Consider the following 27,699-nt stretch of genomic DNA (forward strand, 5'->3'; position numbering starts at 1 on the left):
ATGAAATTTTATTTTTTAAAATATAACACTACTTGAGATAAAACTCTTTAATCCACTGCAGCATTATCTCATCAAAACAACCCTTCTTATGCACATTCTTTCAATGCATGAATTTTTTTATAGCCATGAAAAATCATCATTACAGGCATCACATCACTTGCAGTAGAAACTGCAAGGAATAAAGTTTGATTTTGTTCAAATCTGCACCAGTCATGCTAATTCTCACACTTTTGACCCCCATCTTATCATCAGTCTATCCAGGAATGAGATCATCATAGAATTTCATCCATGTTAATGATCATATTGTCTGTGAAATCATCTGCTTTTCTTCTGGCTTTCATATATTCATCAAATGATTTTATTTTCTTCAAATCTTCTGGGTCATGCTGTGTCATTGATGTCCATGCACGAAGCACTATATTGTGTCACATTAAAATTTGTTCCATTGTTTCAATTTATTTTCAAAATTCCTGTAAATAATGGTGAAAAGGAACCAAAGTTAGCTTTCATATCTCAGCCATCTTTGTATTTTACAAAAATAAAATAAATTGGCACTTAGTAGAACTTAATGTCAGCTTCCAAGGTTGGTTGCTTTTTAATAAAATAACCTGTGTATTGATATCATTAAAAAAAGAAAAACCAGCTTCAAAGTATCCAAATTCAGCTTCAGAGGTCGGCTTGCTTTGTAATAAAAATAACCTTTGTCTTTGATGTTCTGTCAGTAAGTTCAAATGAGTTTACTGCTCACTGCCAGTTGTGTTTATTCACCACCCGAGCTTCTGTGTGCTTGGCATCTGTAGTTATAATTAATACAAAGGGACATTGATGTTTGCAGGTAAATAGTATACACAGCAATAACTTGCTTTAATGATACTTTTTAACCTGTGCTTGCAAAATGTTTGTTGCTTGCACTCAAGTGAATGTATTTTCAAATAATGTTTTTTATTTGTGTGATACTGTCATATAGTTGACCTGGATATGATTAAGTCTTGGCTATTTTGCACCTTACACCGTGTCATGCATGAATGGCAGTTGTCTTCAAGTTATCAGTTGATTATTTACCACTCATTTGCGATTTTGTTGGGTCCAGTTCTCAATTGGATATCATATTCAAACCTTTGAGCACAATCAAACACGATTTTGTTTCTCAATGTTCATGTCAATGAACGTGTTGTGTGTTATCGGATATAAGCGATACACGCTACAATATGGAAGCCTGTGCTACATATACAGAGTTCAAGGATATATTTTATACTTTAATGCTTTTGATGAAAAAAAAGGAATAAATAATAACAATACAAGGTTCTTTCTTTTTATTATCAAATTATCGTTTTGTTTATACATTTTATTCCAATGTGTAGTGGGGGGCACAAATTACTTACAAATTTATTTCGTTTCTTAAGTCTTGAGACATATGACCTAGGTGAAAAAAGTTTCACCATAAGTTGAATAACAGGAAAACAAATTATTATTTTCTCGTGTCCCAATATTTATGTAAATACAGTATTCTGAACATGAGCATTCTGTATCAGCCATGTTGGCCCTGGAGTTGTGAAAGAGTTCATTTTGCTGATGTGGATGCATTTGATCCAGTTCCAGTTTCAGCAGTCCCACTCTTGAAATCATTTTTCCACAGATGTAATTTCTTGAGCAGCTTTATTTATGTTGGATAAGACAGACTTACCATTGGAGGCTGGGTCTAGTTATCATTGATGCTTATTCTGGTCATAATTCAGACTGGTCATCATTGGTTAGTCTATGATACCCTAGAGCCTCATCATAAATTACGTATCAGTCTGGATCAGCTGGACATTGGTCAGTATATAGTGGCCATGTTCTGCAGAAATTTATAAATTTGACATATGATATAAATATTTTTTTTTGGACACTTTTTTTTGTGTTTCATGTTTCGTTATATAAATAACCTTACTAAGTTAGTATGTTCTTGTCTACAATTGAGTCACTGACCACATGTTGTATTGTATGTTGAAATATAGGACCGGGGCCACGAGTGGCTGAGTGGTCTAAAGCACTCACCGTTCTGGATCATTGCCATCTCATCTCTGTCTGCGTGGGTTCGAGTCCAAGGCTCAGCTAGCGTGGGTACACGGGAAAGCTTGCCAGTAGCTTCTCGTGGATCGGTGGTTCTTCCCTGAGTTTTCCAGGGTTCTTCCTCCACCATTTATACTGGCCGCCATGTATAGCCTATCTTGTGCTGAAAAATGGCGATAAACCCTACAACAATAACAACAACAACAACGACAAATATAGGACCACTTGGTTATGGACAGTATTTACAGGTTATGGACAGTATTTACAGGTTATGGACAGTATTTATTGGTTATGGACAAAATTTACAGGTTAATGGTCCAGAGGACTTTCAGGATTGTTTGGTGAATTCCACACACAGAGGGCCAGTCAGTCAGTGCAAATGGTGATGAAAATCTGATCTAAGAGGAACCAGAACTCATATGATTTCTACCTTATGAGGAGGAGGGCACATATGGATATATCCTAAGGGAACCAAAATGGCAGTGGTGTTCAAGGTTCACAACAGGGATAGGTCAAGACAAGCAGAGAATTATGTTTTTGCTTGTAGTACCTCTAGAAGTACCAGGATTTGATTTGTGTGATCCCTTGGGATCTGGGTTAAGTTCTGGTTCATGATGAAGTTCATTCCCACGTAAACAATGTACTGAGATGGATATCAGCTCTGAGTTCTCAAGGTTGCTGTAAGAGTCCCAACCAAGTTACTGGGACCAACAATGGAACAGATCTCAGTAGAGGGACTGAGCCTGAACATTGTGGATCAGTAATCAGAGTCCCAGTAATCAGAAAAGTAAGACATTACTACTCCCAACAATCTTGTAAACCTAATGATAGATAAACCAGGTCTCGACATTGCATGAGGGTCTTTGTCGCAACATCAGGGCTGTATCCTCCACAAGAGCTCCCAGATACTCCACCTTCATGATTGACTCAATCGATTTGTCAGAACATCACATCATTCAGGCCTGGAGAGCTTCAACATCCAAGGTCTGTGATGCCTGGTGGAGAATCTTGTGTGATTTGTGCAGCTGGAAACACATTGATCCTATCTGTAAATCACTTCCATTGCTGAATTTTTTGTTCCTTTTCAAAAACAAAAGATGCAGTTTTAAAAACAATTAAAATCTCTCAGCAATCGGTTCTGATTCAGACTCGCTGAGCTATTTAAGTATTTTGAGGTCCATGGATCTGTCTCCTGCTTTCTTATGCCTAGATGGGATCTGTCTGATATGTCTCCTGCTTTTTTATGCCTAGATGGGGTCTGTCTGATCTGTCTTCTCCTTTCTTATGCCTAGATGGGATCTGTCTGATATGTCTCCTGCTTTTTTATGCCTAGATGGGATCTGTCTGATATGTCTCCAGCTTTTTTATGCCTAGATGGGATCTGTCTGATCTGTCTCCTGCTTTTTTATGGGGTCTGTCTTGTGTTTTATGGTCTTTAACCAAAACTCCAATAACCATTGAGTGGGACATCCTTTCAGGACCTTGAGATTTACTGGTTTTTCTCTCTTAGACATCTGCAAGAAGATGCAGCAAGAATAATTCATTGTCTGTCGATACTGGGGTTAGTGTTAGGGTCAGCATACTGACAAATTCAGCATTGCCATAGTGATGGGCAAGTTATTACTGCTATTAAAATGTAGAATGTTTTGTATAAGGAGGTAAAACTTGTTTAATTATACTCACCTGTCACTTTTGCTGAATGAACTCATCCCACCCCACCTCTGATATCTTGGTATAATCATTATCAGTGAAAGAAATGACTGTTCTGTGCATGGACATGAAAGTTACACAAGTGGACCACATCTTATTGACAATTCTCCTATTTGTGGGAGGATGTATTCTCATTAAAAGGATGGGGATTTTCAAAACAAGACTTTAAAAGCTGCAGTAACACAAAGCTACATTTTCACCAGAAGACTTTTTTATGCTGCTGCCGTCTTATTGGTCTTGTTAGTCCTAAATGCAAACATCTTGTATGGTCACAGTGGTGGCCATGTTGAATTGCTACTCCTTGTGAATGGATTGTCATATGACAAGGGTTTTTACTAATGTAGTTCTTAAGATATATATAGTTGGTCCAAACTGAAAATGGGGCCAATCTTGCATCCAGTTTGGGAGAAATTATGGCCATCTTGAAAATTGTATTGCTACTCCACCTGAATTGATGGGCATATCAACATTGGGTTTTCACAAAGAGGCTTCTTATCATGTCAGGCTGGTCTTAACTGAAAATGAGTCTGTCATGTGACCAATATGGCTGCCACATCAGCCATTTTGATAATTGTGTTGTCACACAAAAATGTCAGTTTGTATCAACACTTGTCTGTTACAAAGAAGAAATGATCTTGCCTTGGATTCCTACAGATTCTTTTAAGCCTGTAGACCATCTGTCCCTTTGAGGGACTACAGTTTGAGCTTGTTTTGATCCTTGAGAGCTATATCAATGAATTTTCTTGAAGAATTTATGAATAAATATTAAAGTTAAAGGCACAAATAAAAATACATAGCCAAACTACATAACAGTTCACAATGTCATGGTCATACAAAAGTAATTTTCATTCTGAAACTAATTGCTTTAGAGAACTGTTTTTTTCCTCTTTATCTGTGAGGTTTTTCCAGTGACAGGAAAACATAACTGGCTTTTCTTGTAATTTGCAGCCATATGCATGACATAATAAAGGTGTTACTTATTAATTAAAATTTTATATTTGGTATCTATGAAAGGTGAAGTTTTTTATTTTATTTTTTTACATTCTCAAAATAACAAACAAGGATGACAAATTAGAATGAAAAAGCTACAGATAAACAAATAGTGTACAATAAATGGTAGACAAGGGTTAGGTGTTGAACAAGTAGCTTACCATAAAGAGTAGACATGGTTTATGGTGTTGAACAAAGAGCTTACCATAAATGGTAGACGAGGGTTAGGTGTTGAACAAAGTTCTTACCATAAATGGTAGACAAAAGTTAGGTGTTGAACAAAGAGCTTACCATAAATGGTAGACAAGGGTTAGGTGTTGAACAAAGTTCTTACCATAAATGGTAGACAAAAGTTAGGTGTTGAACAAAGTTCTTACCATAAATGGTAGACAAGTGTTAGGTGTTGAACAAAGTTCTTACCATAAATGGTAGACAAGTGTTAGGTGTTGAACAAGCAGCTTACCATGAATGGTAGACAAGGGTTATGTATTGAACAAGTAGCTTACCATAAATGGTAGACAAGGGTTAGGTATTGAACAAGTAGCTTACCATAAATGGTAGACAAGGGTTAGGTGTTGAACAAGTAGCTTACCATAAATGGTAGACAAGGGCTAGGTGTTGAACAAGCAGCTTACCATAAATGGTAGACAAGGGTTCCTGTGTTGAACAAAGAGCTTACCATAAATGGTAGACAAGGGTTAGGGTATTGAACAAAGAGCTTACCATAAATGGTAGACAAGGGTTAGGTGTTGAACAAAGAGCTTACCATAAATGGTAGACAAGGGTTAGGGTATGGAACAAAGAGCTTACCATAAATGGTAGACAAGGGTTAGGTGTTGAACAAAGAGCTTACCATAAATGGTAGACAAGGGTTAGGTGTTGAACAAAGAGCTTACCATAAATGGTAGACAAGGGTTAGGGTATTGAACAAAGAGCTTACCATAAATGGTAGACAGGGGTTAGGGTATTGAACAAAGAGCTTACCATAAATGGTAGACAAGGGTTAGGTGTTGAACAAAGAGCTTACCATAAATGGTAGACAAGGGTTAGGGTGTTGAACAAAGAGCTTACCATAAATGGTAGACAAGGGTTAGGGTGTTGAACAAAGAGCTTACCATAAATGGTAGACAAGGGTTAGGGTATTGAACAAAGAGCTTACCATAAATGGTAGACAAGGGTTAGGGTGTTGAACAAGCAGCTTACCATAAATGGTAGACAAGGGTTAGGTATTGAACAAGTAGCTTACCATAAATGGTAGACAAGGGCTAGGTGTTGAACAAGCAGCTTACCATAAATGGTAGACAAGGGTTCCTGTGTTGAACAAAGAGCTTACCATAAATGGTAGACAAGGGTTAGGTGTTGAACAAAGAGCTTACCATAAATGGTAGACAAGGGTTAGGTGTTGAACAAAGAGCTTACCATAAATGGTAGACAAGGGTTAGGGTATTGAAAAAAGAGCTTACCATAAATGGTAGACAAGGGTTAGGGTGTTGAACAAGTAGCTTACCATAAATGGTAGACAAGGGTTAGGTATTGAACAAGTAGCTTACCATAAATGGTAGACAAGGGTTAGGTATTGAACAAGTAGCTTACCATAAATGGTATACAAAGGTTAGGGTGTTGAACAAGCAGCTTACCATAAATGGTAGACAAGATGAATACACTGAATTAGAGATTGCTTGAAGGCTGAAGTTTCTCAGTATTATTTGCCTGTAGATGTTCCCTGTAAATTGTATTTTTGTTCTTTAAAGATATAGATCTAGTTATCCATACTGTTTGAATTTTTTCTTCATATTTTATTGATGCAGAGATCTTTTATCTCTTAATAATTCATATTGCCTCATAAGGAATGTTTAAAGAAAATAGTGCAGAAAGCTTTTAAAGTATCCAATGAATTAGTTATGACAACAGAAAAGGATATTGACCTTTCTTCATTTATTTTACATTTGTAACTATGCAAGGTTTTGGCTCAGCCTTGCAAACATTTTTAACTCATATATTCCATTTAATGTCCACTGGCCTTTCATAGATGTTGCTTCTTGTCAGTTCATACAATCTAAATGACTACTGGATTCTAACAAGAAATTGGTTGCATACAGAACCAGTGATGTTCATGGCTGCCATTGTGGCTGCCCATTCATAAAAAATAGTGCTGATCTTTAGTCTTCTCATAAACGTCTGCACCAGTTTCGTTAACACATTAACCCCTGGTGACGAGTTTAAGTGGCAGGAGGTAGTAGCCTACTGCTGAGCTCTGTAGCATCAAAGTGGGTGGTATTATAGAAAGGTAGACAGATGTAGCTCTACAATGATACCAAAAAATCTGGAATAACTAGTTGCACTACAAAATACAGAGGGAAAAACCTCTCTTTTATTTTGGACCCGGTATTTTTCTACGTAAAATATGCCCATGGTCGGAATACGATTTTGTGTCCAGATTTTAGACTTTTTGTCTCAGATCAAAGGCAGACTGGTATGAACTGCAAACAGACAGATAAGCCTTTGCAAAATGTAGGATAAGATGGGCATTTGGAATAAAGAGTGGTCTCAGTGTGAAAATAATGGGTCCATTAAGCAAAAAAAATAAAATGATGTTTCTAACACAACTAGGCAGTATGTTATTGGAAGATCACCTGAAAGTTGGTGTTTTAGGATGTGTTCAGAAATAGCTTTCAAAATGTGTTTCCTACTCGAATTTTGGATGAAAACAACAAAAACCTCCAGGGTTTAATGTGTTGAAACTGAGAGAAAGGATTCAAATGCAAAAGTCATTGAAATTCATTCCAGTTGATGACATTTAGTCATATGGTTAATGATGATGACATTTAGTCATCATATATGGTTAATGTTGATAGAGTTGATGACATTTAGTCATCATATATGGTTAATGTTGATAATATTGATGACATTTAGTCATATGGTTAATATTGATGTCATTTAGTCACCATATGTGGTTAATGTTGATAATGTTGATGTCATTTAGTCATCATATATGGTTAATGTTGATAATATTTATGTCATTTAGTCATCATATATGGTTAATGTTGATAATAGTAATGACATTTATTCATCATATATGGTTAATGTTGATAATATTGATGACATTTAGTCATCATATATGGTTAATGTTGATAATATTGATGATATTTAGTCATATATGGTTAATGTTGATAATATTGATGTCATTTAGTCATCATATATGGTTAATGTTGATAATATTGATGATATTTAGTCATATATGGTTAATGTTGATAATATTGATGTCATTTAGTCATCATATATGGTTAATGTTGATAATATTGATATTTAGTCATATATGGTTAATGTTGATAATATTGATGACATTTAGTCATCATATATGGTTAATGTTGATAATATTGATGACATTTAGTCATCATATATGGTTAATGTTGATGACATTTAGTCATTGTATATGGTTAATGTTTCACAAGGTTTTAGAATTTATGGCTGATGAAAGACAGATGAGGAATCTTGGCTTACTTGTCCCTCGTATCAATAAAATGTTTACAGTAAGTTTCTTTATTCAACTAGAAAGCAGATGGTGGCTTTTTTATAAGAGAGAATGGCCATTTCTAGTCCTGTAAATATAGCATTGATTTGCACCATGCACTCAAACATGCTTCCCTAATAATAGTTTTGTCTGTATGCTGCTAATGCCTTTGGTATGCATACACTGTGTCTTTGTAAAAGTGCCTTGCAAAGCAAATGGTATGCATACACTGTGTCTTTGTAAAAGTGCCTTGCAAAGCAAATGGTATGCATACACTGTGTCTTTGTAAAAGTGCCTTGCAAAGCAAATGGTATGCATACACTGTGTCTTTGTAAAAGTGCCTTGCAAAGCAAATGCTACATTATGTGATAACCTCAACAGAAATGGTTAACATGCACCTGTTTTTAAAAAAAGACCTTTTCTTCACATCAGCCATTTTTTCTTTTCAGGTGTTGTCACTTGGAGCAGATGTCTTACCCGAGTACAAGCTTCAGTCACCACGGATACCCAGGTGTACAATTTTACATTACTCCCCATTCAAGGCAGTATGGGATTGGATTATTCTTCTGTTAGTGATATACACTGCCATTTTTACACCATACGTAGCAGCATTCTTACTCAGTGAGCAGCGAAAACATGATAAGGAGGAAGTGGAGAGCCGATACCAAGATCCTTTAACGATCATAGACCTCATTGTAGATATTATGTTTATTATTGATATTTTGATAAATTTCCGAACAACATATGTAAATAAAAACGATGAAGTTGTTAGCCACCCTGGAAAAATTGCCGTTCACTACTTCAAGGGATGGTTTCTTATCGATGTTGTTGCTGCCATTCCATTTGATCTACTACTGTTTGGATCAGAGACTGACGAGGTAAGTGGGGTTTGTCTTATTGTGGCCTGGCTTTGATTTGATATGGGTGTTTTTTGTGGCGGATGGTACATTAGTAACTAATATGGCTGCTCATTTTGAAGCTACAATTATATCCTGATACACTTTTGTTACATTGATGTCCCTGCTGTTGATGTTAGACCAAAATTTGGTATACATTTTACATGAAAAAGACCTTGATCAAGTTTACTTTTGCACTGTTGTCTGACATAAATCAACACTTGTATTCTAGTTATATTTATTATACAAGATTATTGTTCATGTTTTCAGAGTCTCTTTTACAGCAGTGTCTATGAAACAATGTATGGGAAAAGTTGTGAACAAGATAGCTCCTTAGGACACATGCCTCGCCTGGCAGGCATGCACCAATTTTATTAGGACAGAAGGTGGTACGTTTTTGTTGTCTCGGATCAGACACAGTTTGGGATATCACTGAAAACAACAGATATACATGGGGAAGAAAAAAGGGTTTTCCTCTTTGTTATCCAAGTTTTCAGACTTCTCCATCTTAAAGTCTCTTTGAAGAATTCTGTGTGTTCTTTGGGGTAGAAATTCTCTCCTAGGTGGGGTATATCGAATCAGTCATATTGGAGACTTAAGAGGTCCATGGGATCCCTCCAGGAGAAGATATAAATGGGTAGAGAGAGAGTTTGTGACTTCCGATGATGGCATTCTCTCCAGTCTCACAGGGTTGAGTGTGAGTCTCACTCCATCATGAGGGAGGAGCAGCATTCTCTCCAGTCTCACAGGGCTGAGTGTGAGTCTCACTCCATCATGAGGGAGGAGCAGCATTCTCTCCAGTCTCATAGGGCAGAGTGTGAGTCTCCATCATGAGAGAGGAGCAGCATTCTGTCCAGTCTCATAGGGCAGAGTGTGAGTCTCCATCATGAGAGAGGAGCAGCATTCTCTCCAGTCTCATAGGGCAGAGTGTGAGTCTCACTCCAACATGAGGGAGGAGCAGCATTCTCTCCAGTCTCACAGGGCAGAGTGTGAGTCTCACTCCAGCATGAGGGAGGAGCAGCATTCTCTCCAGTCTCACAGTGCTGAGTGTGAGTCTCACTCCAACATGAGGGAGGAGCAGCATTCTCTCCAGTCTCACAGGGCAGAGTGTGAGTCTCACTCCAACATGAGGGAGGAGCAGCATTCTCTCCAGTCTCATAGGGCTGAGTGTGAGTCTCACTCCAACATGAGGGAGGAGCAGCATTCTCTCCAGTCTCATAGGGCAGAGTGAGGGTATCACTCCATCATGAGGGAGGAGCAGTATCTTCTTGTGGCCACAGGTCATGCCTTTATGCCTCTCCCCCTTGTGAGGAAAGAGCTGCACCCTCTCAGAAGCTGAAACCTGTTAGTAGATACAGGATCGAGTCACCCTGTAAGGGGTGAGCTACTATCAAAGTCTGTTAGATCTGAGGAAGGTCTTCCTACAGCTCAGAGTGGCCTGACTGATCATTGACTGAGCCCATCATTACCCAGATAGGGATCAGGTTAAGATCCCACTCTTGCCAGTCTACCATTGAATTCCGCTATGGAACTGGGAGTCAGCATACAGATGTCTGACTAGGGACGCAGATGAGATTGGCATTACTGCCTTTCCTGTTGTCCCTCTCAATCCCTACAGGTTTTTGGATTATCCTTTGCAGGAAAGTTATTGGTCCTTCACTTTTATGCAGCCATGGACTTCTGGATCATGGCTCAACACTAGAGCAGTCAAGTTTGAGGTCTGTGGGCCAATGACACCCATACACACAGTGGAGATTGAAATGAGGAGCTCTTCACCCACACTCCACAGGAAGTTCAAAAGCCACTGTTGTCCTCCTGCTGAATCTGCCACCAGGAAACAATCCTCTCACTCTGTATAAGGAGCTACAGTCCTCTCACTCTGTATAAGGAGCTACAGTCCTCTCACTCTGTATAAGGAGCTACAGTCCTCTCACTCTGTATAAGGAGCTACAGTCCTCTCACTCTGTATAAGGAGCTACAGTCCTCTCACTCTGTATAAGGAGCTACAGTCCTCTCACTCTGTATAAGGGGCTACAGTCCTCTCACTCTGTATAAGGAGCTACAGTCCTCTCACTCTGTATAAGGGGCTACAGGACAAGACTCTCTGAAGCCCCAAATCTGTCACAGAAAGAAGAAATACTTGGCAACACAGTTCTGCCTTCTAGGAATGAGAGTTGGCTCAGATACAAATGGAACTGAGCAATCCACAAAGGTTAAAGGTTGAGGGGGGAGTAGACGAACATACTATGGTATATAGCACTGAACAACATCAGGTGGGTACTTGTGCATGCCTGGTCTAATTCCAATAATCTCCCTCATTCATCATTGTTTGCATGAGGTCTAAGTAGCATCTTACCAGAGATTAACCAGAACTTGGTTTAATAGCACATAACAGAAATTTGGAACAAAATCCTCCAAGACTTGATTCAGGACCAAATTAGCTAACATTTTACCATTGGATTTAACTAGAAATTCTGTTCAGTTCAGTGTTAAATACTACTACTACTACTAATAATAATAATAATAATATATTTCAGAGGGTACAATTCATTGAACTGAATGAGGCCCTCGGGGGCGTACAATATTATATACATGTACACAATATTTGTTTAAAAGAAAGCAGAAGATATAAAAGAAGAAAATATAACATTTTTGTGGGTTAATATCAGACAAATAGTTCATCAACATGTTATATTTATAACTGATTCATGTATACACACAAATAGTTCATCAGCATGTTATATTTATAATTGATTCTTGTATACACAAATAGTTCATCAACATGTTATATTTATAATTGATTTATCTGTACACATAAGAGCAAATGAACAATTACTGTAATGTTTGGGAACATATATACTTAATTAAACATCATACTTTGAATATGGCAAGAATGTCAGCTTGCTTTTGAACAATGGCAAGAATGTCAGCTTGCTTTTGAACAATGGCAAGAATGTCAGCTTGCTTTTGAATATGGCAAGAATGTCAGCTTGCTTTTGAATATGGCAAGAATGTCAGCTTGCTTTTGGTGGCCAGGTGGTCTAAAGCGCTCTCCGTTATGGATCATTGCCATCTCAACTCAGTCTGCGTGGGATCGAGTCTCGGATTCGGCCATTGTGGGTTTGTGAGAAAGCTTGCCAGTAGCTTCTCGAGGGTCGGTGGTTCTTTCCGGGGATTTCTCGGGTTCTTCCTTCACCATTAATACTGGCAGCCATGTATAGCCTATCGTATGCTCAAAAATGGCATTAAACCCTACAACAACAATCGGCTTGCTTTTGAATATGGCAAGAATGTCAACCTGCTTTTGAATATGGCAAAGAATGTCATCCTGCTTTTGAATATGGCAAGAATGTCAGCCTGCTTTTGAATATGGCAGAGAATGTCATCCTGCTTTTGAATATGGCAAGAATGTCAGCCTGCTTTTGAATATGGCAAGAATTTCAGCCTGCTTTTGAATATGGCAAGAATGTCAGCCTGCTTTTGAATATGGCAAGAATGTCAACCTGCTTTTGAATATGACAAAGAATGTCATCCTGCTTTTGAATATGGCAAGAATGTCAGCCTGCTTTTGAATGTGGCAAGAATTTCATCCTGCTTTTGAATGTGGCAAGAATGTCAGCCTGCTTTTGAATGTGGCAAGAATGTCAGCCTGCTTTTGAATATGGCAAGAATGTCAACCTGCTTTTGAATATGGCAAAGAATGTCATCCTGCTTTTGAATATGGCAAGAATGTCAGCCTGCTTTTGAATGTGGCAAGAATGTCAGCCTGCCTTTGAATATGGCAAGAATGTCAGCCTGCTTTTGAATATGGCAAGAATGTCAGCCTGCTTTTGAATGTGGCAAGAATGTCAGCCTGCTTTTGAATATGGCAAGAATGTCAGCCTGCTTTTGAATGTGGCAAGAATGTCAGCCTGCTTTTGAATATGGCAAGAATGTCAGCCTGCTTTTGAATATGGCAAGAATGTCAGCCTGCTTTTGAATATGGCAAGAATGTCAGCCTGCTTTTGAATGTGGCAAGAATGTCAGCCTGCTTTAGTTCAAGTGGTAGCTGATTCCGTTCAGAAGATCCTGTCTACATAAATGACCTTTCAATGCATTTGTTCTTAGTTTTTGTTTGTTTGAAACATAGTTTTGATGCTGATTTGAAAGGGTACGTAGAGGCATTATTTCTGGTTTGAAAGGGTGAATAGAGGCATTATTTCTGGTTTGAAAGGGTACATAGAGGCAGTATTTCTGATTTGAAAGGGTACATAGAGGCAGTATTTCTGATTTGAAAGGGTACATAGAGGCAGTATTTCTGATTTGAAAGGGTACATAGAGGCAGCATTTCTGATTTGAAAGGGTACATAGAGGCAGCATTTCTGATTTGAAAGGGTACATAGAGGCAGCATTTCTGGTTTGAAAGGGTACATAGAGGCAGTATTTCTGGTTTGAAAGGGTACATAGAGGCAGTATTTCTGGTTTGAAAGGGTACATAGAGGCAGTATTTCTGGTTTGAAAGGGTGCATAGAGGCAGTATTTCTGGTTTGAAAGGGTACATAGAGGCATTATTTCTGATTTGAAAGGGTACATAGAGGCAGTATTTCTGATTTGGAGATGCATATTATTTCAGAAAAAAATGTGAATCCATGAATGATTTTATTTTATTTTTAAATATATCTATGATATGAATTTTGAGGTTTGAGTTCTGCTTGCTGTCAGTAATACATTTTCAATCGGTAAAGTCTAATAAAATGATGCTGGATGAAATGGTTTTCTCACAGAAATAACAAAACCAACAATTCAGAACCAAAAGTTGGAAAATTAAGCAATACTTACCACATTGAAGTTTGATGATAATTTCATTGAACCTTAGGGATTACACAAGGTTATGCATAGGTCATATGACTGGATAAGTCCTTAGAAAGGTCACAAGATACATGATGAGACCCAGGGAGGGAGGGTGGGTGGGCATGTGATCCCATAAGGGTACTAAAAGTTCAAAGAAATTATTATTAAACTTCAACCTGGTAAATATAATTTAATTGTCCAGTTTCACTGAACCTTTTGTACCATCAGGGACCCCATGAGACATTGTTTCCTGTGACAGAACTATAGTAGGGTCAGATTAAAGTCAAATTAGTCTGCATCATAAATCATGAGAATTTCTTATGCTACATGATGAATGCATGTACTAAATTTAATAACAGTTGGATGGAGCTTGGTTTACACTGTGTGTATAATTTAGAATTGTAGGTTTAACAATTTTTCAGTCATATCACTATGATGTCTGCAGTGTGGCAGTTTATATTGATATCTAGCACTGGTGCATCATGCTGAAGACATTTAACATGATGTCCCTCCCAGTTACATTATCCCGACACCAGGTCAACTGGCCCTAATACTAACCTCATAATTCTGAGTGCCTAGTGAGGCATCTGTTAGTACCATTTTTATAAGTTGTTGGTATGACTCAGCCAGGGTTCAAACCCGTGACCTCCCACATCCGAAGAGGACACTCTAATAGTATTCCAATTGAGATTAGAAATGCCCACTCTAATTCCTTCTTCCAAACACAATATATCCAGTGGTGTCAGAGATGCAGATAAAATAAATAAATTCCTTTGTATGAGGGTCGCAAGGTAGATTAGTTCTTAGTTAATTGTGTTACCCTCTTTAAAGAAGGTCATTATAACCACTAGGCCACTGGAGCAGTAGGGATTTACACCGAAGGTTAAGTCTGACAAGATAGGTTTCTGATAATATTTCAAGAAGATAGGGTCTTTGTTCAACCAGTTGCTTTTAGTGCTGTAGCCATAGGTACCTTGCCTGAAAAAAGCAGTACTAGTAAATGCTGTTTATGTAGGATATCAGTATTAATGCCTGCAGCATGCAAGGTGGAATTTAACCATCTTGAAATAATGTTCCTGTTCACTGCCCAGAAAGGGGCATGGAAACTAACAACAGTTTGGTTTCATTATTCTTAAGCAATGCCAGAAGCAAAACCAATGTTTTTGGGAGAAACTTAATGGAAAGTTTGCAAATTAGATCTCTGGTTTATCTCCTGAAACTTGTTAGCATTGGGTGTTGTGAATAATTTGAACCATCTAACAAACTAGAAATGTGCTAATAGCAGATATGGCAGTGTTGATTGTACTATATCCTTGTACATTATGAATGAGCCAAAACATAATGTACAAATTAGCAAAATAGATCAGGCTCTGGTCATAAAAGCGCAGCAGTTACTGGAGATATGTCCGATATAACTGTTCATCTATATTGCCATGCATACTACCAAGATGGCTTGACTCCCATATATATTGCCATGCATACTACCAAGATAGCTTGAATCCCATCTATATTGCAATGTACAGTCCAGCCAAAGTGAATCCCATCTATATTGCCATGCACACTGCCAAGATGAAGTGAATCCCTTTTATATTGCCATGTACAGTCAAGCCAAAGTGAATCCAATCTGTATTGCCATCTACAGTTAAGCCAAAGTGAATCCCATCTATATTGCCATGCACAATGCCAAGATGAAGTGAATCCCTTTTATATTGCCATGTACAGTCAAGCCAAAGTGAATCCAATCTGTATTGCCATCTACAGTTAAGCCAAAGTGAATCCCATCTTTATTGCCATGCACAATGCCAAGATGAAGTGAGTCCCATCTATATTGATATGCATACTGCCAAGCTCAGGTGAATCCCATTATGTTGCCATGCATTCTGCCAAGCTGAAGTGAATCCCATTTATATTGCCATGCATACTACAAAGCTCAAGTGAATCCCATCTATGTTGCTATGCATACTGCCAAACTGAAGTGAATCAAATCTATATTGCCATATACACTGCAAAGCTGAAGTGAATCCCATTATGGTGCTGTGCACACTGCCAAGCTGATGTGAATCCTGTTGATATTGCCATGATTACTGCCAAGCTGAAGCGAATCCCATCTATATTGCTATGCATTCTGCCAAGCTCAAGTGAATCCCATTATGTTGCCATGCATACTGCCAAGCTCAAGTGAATCCCATCTATATTGCTGTGCATACTGCCAAGCTCAAGTGAATCCCATCTATATTGCTATGCATACTGCCAAGCTCAAGTGAATCCCATCTATATTACTATGCATACTGCCAAGCTCAAGTTAAAACACATTTTTATTGTTATTCATGTTTGCAGGCTCAAGTGAATCCCATATATATTGCTATGCATACTGCCAAGCTCAAGTGAATCCCATCTATATTGATATGCATACTGCCAAGCTCAGGTGAATCCCATCTATATTGCTGTGCATACTGCCAAGCTCCAGTGAATCCCATCTATATTGCTATGCATTCTGCCAAGTTCAAGTGAAACCCATCTATATTGCTATGCATACTTCCAAGCTCAAGTGAATCCCATCTATATTGCTGTGCATACTGCCAAGCTCAAGTGAATCCCATCTATATTGCTATGCATACTGCCAAGCTGAAGTGAATCCCATCTATATTGCTATGCATACTGCCAAGCTGAAGTGAATCCCACTTATATTGCCATGCATACTGCCAAGCTCAAGTGAATCCCATCTATATTGCTATGCATGTTTTCAGGCTCAAGTGAACCCCATCTATATTGCTATGCATACTGCCAAGCTGAAGTGAATCCCACTTATATTGCCATGCATACTGCCAGGCTCAGGTGAATCCCATTTATATCGATATGCACACTGCCAAGCTGAAGTGAATCCCACTTATATTGCCATGCATACTGCCAAGCTGAAGTGAATCCCACTTATATTGCCATGCATACTGCCAAGCTGAAGTGATTCCCACTTATATTGCCATGCATACTGCCAAGCTCAAGTGAATCCCATCTATATTGCTATGCATACTGCCAAGCTCAAGTGAATCCCATCTATATTGCTATGCATACTGCCAAGCTCAAGTGAATCCCATTTATATTGCCATGCATACTGCCAAACTCAAGTGAATCCCATCTATATTGCTATGCATGTTTTCAGGCTCAAGTGAATCCCATATATATTGCTATGCATACTGCCAAGCTCAGGTGAATCCCATATATATTGCTATGCATACTGCCAAGCTCAAGTGAATCCCATCTATATTGCTATGCATACTGCCAAGCTGAAGTGAATCCCACTTATATTGCCATGCATACTGCCAAGCTCAAGTGAATCCCATCTATATTGCTATGCATACTGCCAAGCTTAAGTGAATCCCATCTATATTGATATGCATACTGCCAAGCTGAAGTGAATCCCACTTATATTGCCATGCATACTGCCAAGCTCAAGTGAATCCCACTTATATTGCCATGCATACTGCCAAGCTCAAGTGAATCTCTTGTATTGATATGCATGTTTTCATGCTATAAACATTCAAATATACTTATTTCGACTGCAAGACAAACTTAAAGACCTAATAATGTTTCCTACCTTAAATATTCTTAACATGTTTTTTTAATGTTTTCTAATTTCATGGTGTTTGTTTTTGTAATTATATCATTATTTATTTTTTTTATCTTATAGGTGTTGTCCAATGTTGTAAAGCACTTAGAGCTTCTAAAGATTAGGCGCTATACAAAGTCCTCTTCATTATTATTATTATTATTATTATTATTATTATATGAGTCAATTTACCAGCAATCATGCTTTGGTTTCATTTTTTTTAGCTGGATGACGGTTAGTATATACAGTTAAAGAGTTGTTGCAAACCTCAATATGGTCACATAAACCATTTCTTCCCACATTCCCTCTTCAGCCAGTACCAAAATTCATATCCCTTGGACCATATCAAATTTTAAGCACTTCTTGTACTCAAAATACAAGACAAAAGATGACTGAAAGCTTATCTCTTGGATTTATCAAACATCTTATAATTGAAATATTGCCCCAAGGTCCATACTACAGGTATTCCATCAGTCCCTCGTATTACATTATTTGTGTTGGGGTGTGTCATAATATCTTTAATAGAACAAAATCTGAGGATAGGCCTAAAGTATGTCATGTACACTTATCCAATACTTTGGAGGGTCTGATAAAATAAAACATACCAAAACAGTATATTAATTAGGTATGATATATTTTTAAGGTAGTACATCTGCATTTTGCCAATAACGAATTAATTTTTTTTTAAAATTAGAGTGGAAAAATACCTTATATAGTGTAGTTTTCTGCAAGAAAACATGTTTTATAAATATTTAGTTTCAAAGGAAACATGGGAAGACAATGATACTAATACCAAAGCATCAGCAAATCAAGAACCAAAAATGACACATTTTTTCCAGTACATAAAATAAATAGGTTTATCAGGGTTTTCTGTTATGTCACAATGTGTCATATCTCCTTTGAATGTTTTATATTAAATTTCACAAAAATATAGACATCACATTAATTTTCTGAAAAAAATGTCTGGCAAGAGATGCCTTTGTTTACTGATAAACTTATTTGTAGTTACTTTTGCAAAATTATGGCAAATTTTCTTGAAAGCTTTCAACTAAAATAAGTCATTCCCAGTATTTAAACAAATAGGTTACAGAGTCCCTCAGTTTATCAAAGGAAAAATGATATGTCTTGAAATGGAATTTCCACAATCAATCTTTTTCTGTTAATTTGTTATTAATGTTATACGCTATTTCTACTAGAAAGTTGATATTTGGATATGAATTGTTGCTTGAGGTATAGAGCTAAATGGTTGTAAAAAACGAGATCAGTAAAGATGGAAGAGGGGATTTCAGGATAAGCTGATAAAGTTTATTCTTGTGAAAACTGTATTGGTCCTATAATTTTGATATGGTTTCTCAAGAGTGGAGTGGATTCATTGCAAAGCTGTTTAAAAAATGTTGGAATTAATAATTAAAATTTTGGTGTTATATTTAATACGATGATCCTGTTTGCTTTCTTAAAGAGTCATTAAGAGAAAAATATTTCCCTTCCACAAAAAGTGTTCATAAATTCCTTTTCTAAGCAAGAGTTTTAATGTACACGCAGCCAGTAGGTCAGTTGCATGTGTATGATGAATCTGTGGTCTTAAACTAACTAATACAAAACAGTGAGAAGCATCAAACTTTTTAAAATTCAACAAGTAATTTATTTCCCTATAATACAAAAGTGAAAATGTGTGTGTGTGTGTAATTTAGATTTTTTTTACATAGCTTTAACAATTTTTCAGCCATGTCACTACGATGTCTGCAGTGTGACAGTTTATAGTGATGTTTAGCACTGGGGCATCATGCCGCAGACATGTAGCATGATCCCACCCAGTCACATTATCCTGACACCAGGCCACCAGTCCTAACACTAACCTCTTAAAAATGGCAAATGCCAAACGAGGCAGCTGTTAGTACCATTTGTTTGTAAAAATTGCAAATTAAATCCAAATAATAATCCTTGAATTAGTAACACTAGTCCTAAAAAATAAAGTTCTGAATAAACTTTTGGGGTATTCCAAATAATTTCCAATGCTGAAGGTGTTGAAGTGCCTGTAATGGCTGGTAGTCTCTAACGTACTAATGTACCAATGGCCTCTAATGATATGCCAAGAGTCTTTTGTTGGTTTCCTTGTCTAAATTCACTACAGTTCCCAGTTGATGTCCATGTTATATTTTTGAACGCCTTGTATTTCCAGTGAATAAATAATTTAATTAATAAATTCCAACCCAAATCAAGGAATGGACACAACAAATGATTCTGCTTCAAGATCTTACAGCATGAATGAATAATTTCTAGATAAACAAGATTATAAAACCCTCTACCTACATGACCTAGGTATCAATCAGCATTTTCTATTATAAAAAAAAAACAATAAACAATTACTTAATTTAAAATTCCATTCTAGAAGATTCTGTTACTAAAGTTATAATCAAGAACATAGTAAACATGCAGGATTTTTTTTAAAAATCTAGGACTTTGGTAAAGTAGGCAGTGAACTTGATCTTGGACAAGGTTAGCTACATGATACAATTTCATAAATCCCACAGCATATAATGAATTTTAAAAAAATAACAGAAATGCAATATATATTATATGTATGTAAATACAGAATAACTTTTTAAAAAAAACTCAAAGCATCATTAGCCTATATTTCCGTGGTTTAACCTTTCTTTCTTTCTTGTTTTTTTATTGTATTTTTTAAATAGTTTTTCTTTATTTAAGAGAAATGAATGCCTTATTCTGGGACAAAATAAATCATTTTAGTAATGCCAAGTACAAAATGCAAAATTAGGAGTGCATGTACTGGTGATTAGTACTAATACAGAAAGTTGAGTACTGACATTTGTGATAAAAGCTCTCTGGTACCTTTGATCTTGTCTTTTAGGTTGATTGTACACTAAAATAACTTGCAGTTTGATTGCTCACAAAATAATATGCTCATCCTTTGAAGAGATGAATACAGAGATTACAGAAAGTAATAAGAATTAAGAATTTTGATTTGTGTCACTCTGTACCATCAAGCTTAGATAACATCAGACACAAGAAAACCCTGTAGTGAAGAAAAACCCGTTACACTAGGCTATAGCCTGGTATATTTCTCAGGTAATTCCAGGTGAAGGTTAATTTATGACATGAAGAAAGAGTAATATTTGTTTGTGTAATTGGCCATTTTGTTGTGTATTCACTTTGAATAGTGGTGTTTAATGACATGGTGCATACTAGAGAAACCAAGGGTTCATGTATTAACCACTGTGCCCATGTATAACAACTTGAGAAAAGTGAGTACAGCATAAATCCAGATGGATAACCAAATAACGCACTAAGAGACCTTGATATATGAAGTCTGCACTTGCGTTGGTACTACATGTACTCCCATGGATTCCACTTTATAGTGAGACTGCTGCTTTATACTGAAGATCATGATACAGTATTCCCTTGTTATAATGCCAGTCATGAAAGTCATGGAGTATATACCATCTTATAGTAAAACTACTTTATAATGGAGTACATGATACAGTAATCATTATGACACTGTCCATATGAGTAATAAATTATGCCACCTTATAGTAAGACTGCTTTATAATGGAGTACAAAAAATAATGGAGGACATGGTATAGATAATTATACTCCCACTTAATGAAATGGAATAAATGAATATACCCACCTTATAACAGGAACCATGTTAAAATTAACAGCTTATTATATTAACCATGGTATAATTAAGGACATAGGGCCATGTAACAGGAACCATGATATAGTTAAAGGCCTAGGGCCATGTAACATAAATCATGGTTTAATTAAGGACATAGGGTCATGTAACAGGAGCCATGATATAGTTAAGGGCCTAGGGCCATGTTACAGGAACCATGGTATAGTTAAGGACCTAGGGCCATGTAACATGAACCATGGCATAATTAATGGCCTAGGCCATGTAACATGAACAATGACATAATTAAGGGTCTAGGGCCATGTAACATGAACCAAGATATAATTAAAGGCCTACGACCTTGTAACAGGAACCATGGCACAATTAAGAACATAGGGTCATGTAACAGGAACCATGATATAGTTAAGGGCCTAGGACCATGTAACATGAACCATGGCATAATTAAGGGCCTAGGGCCATGTAACATGAACCATGGCATAATTAAGGGCCTAGGGCTATGTAACATGAACCATGATATAATTAAGGGCCTATGGCCATGTAACATGAACAAAGAAGTAATTAAGGGCCTAGGACCTTGTAACAGGAACCATGGTATAATTTTGGGCCAAGGGCACTATAAAAGGAACCATGGCATAATTAAGGGCCTTTGGCCTTATAACAGAAACTATGGTAAAATTAAGGGCCTTAGGGCCTTCTAGCAGAAACCATGGTATAATTAAGGGCCGTACAGTGGGAGAGTTATGTATTGTGTAAATATAAATTTCATTGCAGCCAAAGTTTTACAGTTAATTGTAAATCTAGTTTGTTCAATATAATGATTTCTTCCCAAAAAGTATTTGTGGTTTGGTTAGAGTAGCAGGAAATGCTGGGTAAATTTATAATGTACATGGCTCTTTAGAGGACAACCATCAATCTTTTTTTTTTTTTTGCTGAAGAATGTTACCTTCCTAGATGCCCCATTTAAGGCAAAATAATCAAATAATTAACAAAACTCCCTGGATGCCCCATTTTAGGAACTGTAATCTATTAATTAACAAAACTCCCTAGATGCCCCATTTCAGGCACTATAATCAAGTAATTAACAGAAATCCATATTAGCCATGTATTTGCATAAAAAAATACATATGAAAAGCCCAGAAATGTATATTTTCTCAAAATGCAGCATAAATCTTATTTACATATTTTATATTTTGCAAGGGTAGATCTTAATGATAATGTAATCCAAAATGATAGGTGTTGAGAATAACACTCAGTGACATTTCAAAAAGTCCATGATGTACTTGAACTTTATGTTTTTAATTTTTGTGGTTAGGGTTATAGTCATGGAAGCCAGCATTATACAGTATACTTAGACGTGCAAGGATTTTAATTGACAACACTATTATCATGACAGAAAATCTGAGCCAGATTTAGAATTTGACACTCATTTCTATACTATTTAATTTACAACACATTTGTATGCTATTTAATTTACAACACATTTGTATACTATGTAATTTACAACACATTTGTATACTATTTAATTTACAACACATTTGTATACTATTTACAACACATTTGTATGCTATTTAATTTACAACACATTTGTGTACTATTTAATTTACAACACATTTGTATACTATTTAATTTACAACACATTTGTATACTATGTAATTTACAACACATTTGTATACTATTTAATTTACAACACATTTGTATACTATGTAATTTACAACACATTTGTATACTGTGTAATTTACAACACATTTGTATACTATGTAATTTACAACACATTTGTATACTATGTAATTTACAACACATTTGTATACTATGTAATTTACAACACATTTGTATACTATGTAATTTACAACACATTTGTATACTATTTAATTTACAACACATTTGTATACTATGTAATTTACAACACATTTGTATACTGTGTAATTTACAACACATTTGTATACTATGTAATTTACAACACATTTGTATACTATGTAATTTACAACACATTTGTATACTATTTAATTTACAACACATTTGTATACTATTTAATTTACAACACATTTGTATACTATGTAATTTACAACACATTTGTATACTATTTAATTTACAACACATTTGTATACTATTTAATTTACAACATATTCAGAGTTGCCAATTATTTCACAACAGGAGGATGCCATCACCATAACTCTACATGTTCTGATTTAATTAAGGCAAGATTATTTCATTTATAAAAATAAGTACTAAGTGGATTTATTCACTAACTAATATATGTCACTGTTTTCCCATTAAAGTCACAAGATAGAATGTGTTATTAGATTTAGTTAACAATATTAACTTGCACTTTTTATTCATTATAAATTGCCATTGATTTACCGTAATCTGTGAATAACGACAACTCCCCCTTGACGACAGCCTTCCGTAGGAGAGTTAAAAAAAAAACAATTGATAAGAAAGTTGCATCTTAGCAAAATATACCTATTCTGTCAAAAATTCATTGACATTAAAATAGGAACATCAATTTAGAGACTGTATTTGACAGTAGAATTCAATCATTTCTTTCAATGTAAAACCAGAGAATAAACCTTCATAATCTCAAATTAAACTATTCAAAATTTATACCCTTAATCCTTTTTAAAAGTCAATAACACCAGGATAATTTTCAAAATAAATACATAAACATTTAAAATGACACATCATTTACTAGTGCATATCCAAAGTGTAGAACATCTGTAACATCAAATCACATTTGATTAATATTAGGACACATCAGTGTAAACAATCACTTGTTGCCCAGTGTGAAAGATGCATTGCCTAGCTATCAAGGGAGTCAACTTTTCAAGGTTATTATTGTGTCAGTAAGTAGGTGTATTATCTACCTCAGCCATGGGCAAAATGTGGCCAGCAGGCCAAATTTGGACTGTGACCATTAATTTACATCATAGGGTGTGGCTTTAAAAATCACTTATAGCCTGTGCCCAGGAGGAATTTGCTGGTCTACTTGTTCCATCATCAGGAAAGGCTTCCGGCATATGATCTAAAGGGCTGTGTATAATATAGAAATGGTTTGGGAGTCAGGATGTGATCAGTAACATTAGAATAATGGTATGATAATAACATCACTTGGGATGTGAGTCGATATATAAGAGCATCTGAATTGGGTGTGATAATGACATCAGTCAAGGTGTAATAATAGCATCATTCAGGGTGTGATAAGAGCATCAAAGTCAGGGTGTTACAAGAGCATCAAAGTCAGGGTGTTACAAGAGCATCAAAGTCAGGGTGTTACAAGAGCATCAAAGTCAGGGTGTGATAATAACATCAGACAGGTTGTGATTATAGAATCAAAGTCAGGGTGTGATAATAGCATCATTCAGGTTGTGATAATAGCATCATTCAGGGTGTGATAAGAGCATCATTCAGGGTGTGATAATAGCATCATTCAGGGTGTGATAAGAGCATCAAAGTCAGGGTGTTAGAAGAGCATCAAAGTCAGGGTGTTAGAAGAGCATCAAAGGCAGGGTGTTAGAAGAGCATCAAAGTCAGGGTATTAGAAGAGCATCAAAGGCAGGGTGTTAGAAGAGCATCAAAGTCAGGGTGTTAGAAGAGCATCAAAGTCAGGGTGTGATAATAACATCATACAGGTTGTGGTAGTAGCATCAAAGTCAGGGTGTAATAATGACATCAGTCAGGGTGATAATAGCATCATTCAGGGTGTGATAAGAGCATCAAAGTCAGGGTGTTAGAAAAGCATCAAAGTCAGGGTGTTAGAAGAGCATCAAAGTCAGGGTGTTAGAAGAGCATCAAAGTCAGGGTGTGATAATAACATCATTCAGGTTGTGATAGTAGCATCAAAGTCAGGGTGTGATAATGATATCAGTCGAGGTGTAATAATAGCATCATTCAGGGTGTGATAAGAGCATCAAAGTCAGGGTGTTACAAGAGCATCAAAGTCAGAGTGTGATAATAACATCAGACAGGGTGTGATAATAGCTTCAAAGTCAGGGTGTGTTAATAGCATCAGTCATTGTGTGATGACAGCATCAAAGTCAGGGTGTGATAATGGTATCAGTCATGGTGTGATATCAGGGCGTATAATTAGGTGTGAGAGGAGGGTTGGGTACAATAATATTGATACAGGTGAATCATATAAGAAATAGGCGGGATCAGTTTTAATTTTTTTTTACTCCTAATGAAATGATTTTGGAAATGAGATGATAGATACATTTTAAAAGAAAAAATGTTAGATTTTCTGAACAGTCGGGGTCTACTCTAAGGTGAAGCTTTAGAGGGGCAGTAAATTCTCACACTTTGAAAAATGGGATTTTCTTAATATGGGGATGAAGGTGTTATGAAGAATAACAAAGGTAGGGTTTGCAAAATTTACAAATGTTTTTTGCACATTTGGTTGTTTTGGTGTGATACATTTAGAAATTAACAGGAAGTCCTCCAGTCAAGCATCCTTGAATGGACCCTGATATTTTTGTTTTCTAATTGCTTTTTGTTCTTGATTTTGCCATTCATTTTTTTATGGTCCATCAAAGTATGTAGTATGAAATTAAAGATAACAACATTGGTATAATCATCATCACCATCATCGGCATTAGCAGCAGGAAAATTTTCTTTATTTTCCAGACAACAACCCTCATTGGACTCCTCAAAACGGCCAGATTGTTACGACTTGTACGAGTGGCTCGAAAATTGGACCGGTATTCTGAGTATGGAGCCGCAGTGCTTATGTTACTAATGGCAACCTTTGCTCTGATAGCCCATTGGCTGGCATGTATATGGTATGCAATAGCGAATGTGGAGAGACCTCATCTAGATGAGCCGAAAATCGGCTGGTTAGACGAACTTGCACGTCAGACTCATCAGTATTATTATAATGAAACTGGTGGACCCACAATAAAATCCAAATATGTGACAGCCCTCTACTTCACGTTTAGTAGTTTGACCAGTGTGGGCTTTGGAAATGTGTCTCCCAACACCAACTCAGAGAAGGTTTTCTCTATACTTATAATGCTCATAGGATGTAAGTACCAATTTACTTTTTTTCGTTTTTTTCAGTAACTTCCAGTGGCAGTGAAAAATCATTTGTATGCTAGAAAAAAAGAAATTTCTTTGTACAGTTGTTCCTAGTTATTGTTGTTGTTGTTGTTCTAGGGTTTAACACCATTTTTCAGCACAAGATAGGCTATACATGGCGGCCAATATAACTGGTAGAGGAAGAACCCTGGAAAACCCAGGGAAGAACCACCAACCCACGAGAAGCTACTGGCAGACTTTCCCACATACCCACACTAGCTGAGCCTTGGACTCGAACCCACGCAGACAGAGGTGAGATGGCAGTGATCCGGAACGGTAAGCGCTTTAGACCACTCGGCCACTCGGGGGCCCCTTGTTCCTAGTTGTAATGCCCTTCATTATAATATGATGCAGGATTTGATACCTTCCACTGTGGACCATGTGACCAAAATCTAACCATCATACTTGACTTGGTCTGTCAGATTTAAGACAATATGGGCTGAAGGAAAGCAATGGGAAGATTATTATATCTTAATTGCCAGTTTTATACATTATTATTTGATAAATTTAACTGCAAAACTGCCTTGATATTAAACAATATACAATACAGATACATTATACTTGAGTTATAGTCTGTTTGTGTATGGATCACCCACAATCGCATAATTACATTTTTATCAAAACAAGAGACATTTATGTATGTAGGTCTCATCGGATTTAAATTTCCAAGGAAACTTTCATGAAGTTATGATACTTTCTTGACTCTGACTAGATTCTCTTCTTTTTGTGCAGTAACACAGTTACAACCCATTCTGACAAGGCCATTGCCAATCATCTCTTGTTGGTGAAGTAGCACAGTTATGGCCCTTGCTTAGTTCAAACTAGGCTACTTTCTATCTGTTAGTGAAGTACCACAGTTATGGTCCTTGCTCAACTCAGGCTGTGCTGTTTTCTATCATCTCCTGCTAGTGCAATAACACAGTAATTCATGTTATTCAATAAGGCAGTAATTCATGTTATTCAATAACACAGTAATTCATGTTATTTAATAACACAGTAATTCATGTTATTCAATAACACAGTAATTCATGTTATTCAATAATGGTAATTCATGTTATTCAATAACACAGTAATTCATGTTATTAAATAACACAGTAATTCATGTTATTCAATAACAGTAATTCATGTTACTCAATAACACAGTAATTCATCTTATTCCACCCAGATGGATTAAGTACATACTGTATTGCCATTAAGCCCAGCTTAAACTCAATAAGACTTTATGTACATATTGTATTGCCATTAAGCCCAGTTTAAACTCAGATTACTGTGTAATAACTATGTAGAGGCAACATTGTTACTTTGAGTAGAATATATTTTAAAGAGTGACCTCAATGTGTAAAATATTACAATGAAATCAGGCTCTGTTTGCAGATAACATAGTTTG

At 36.5% G+C, this 27,699-nt stretch overlaps 1 protein-coding gene across 6 annotated transcripts in view; it reads left to right on the top strand.

The window, feature by feature from the left end:
• Nucleotides 1–27,699, top strand: part of LOC149780995 (voltage-gated inwardly rectifying potassium channel KCNH6-like) — a 326,871-nt gene that overhangs the window by 241,234 nt on the left and 57,938 nt on the right. For all 6 annotated transcript variants that reach the window (XM_089938100.1, XM_089938103.1, XM_089938104.1 and 3 more), the window contains 2 exons: nucleotides 8,713–9,141; nucleotides 25,863–26,259. In XM_089938100.1, coding sequence (XP_089794226.1) covers nucleotides 8,713–9,141; nucleotides 25,863–26,259 — 826 coding nt within the window. The remainder of the gene's footprint in view (nucleotides 1–8,712; nucleotides 9,142–25,862; nucleotides 26,260–27,699) is intronic.

The sequence above is a fragment of the Sinohyriopsis cumingii genome, chromosome 16, assembly GCF_028554795.1.
Source record: "Sinohyriopsis cumingii isolate HCF-2022 chromosome 16, ASM2855479v2, whole genome shotgun sequence".
Lineage (NCBI taxonomy): Eukaryota > Metazoa > Mollusca > Bivalvia > Unionida > Unionidae > Sinohyriopsis > Sinohyriopsis cumingii.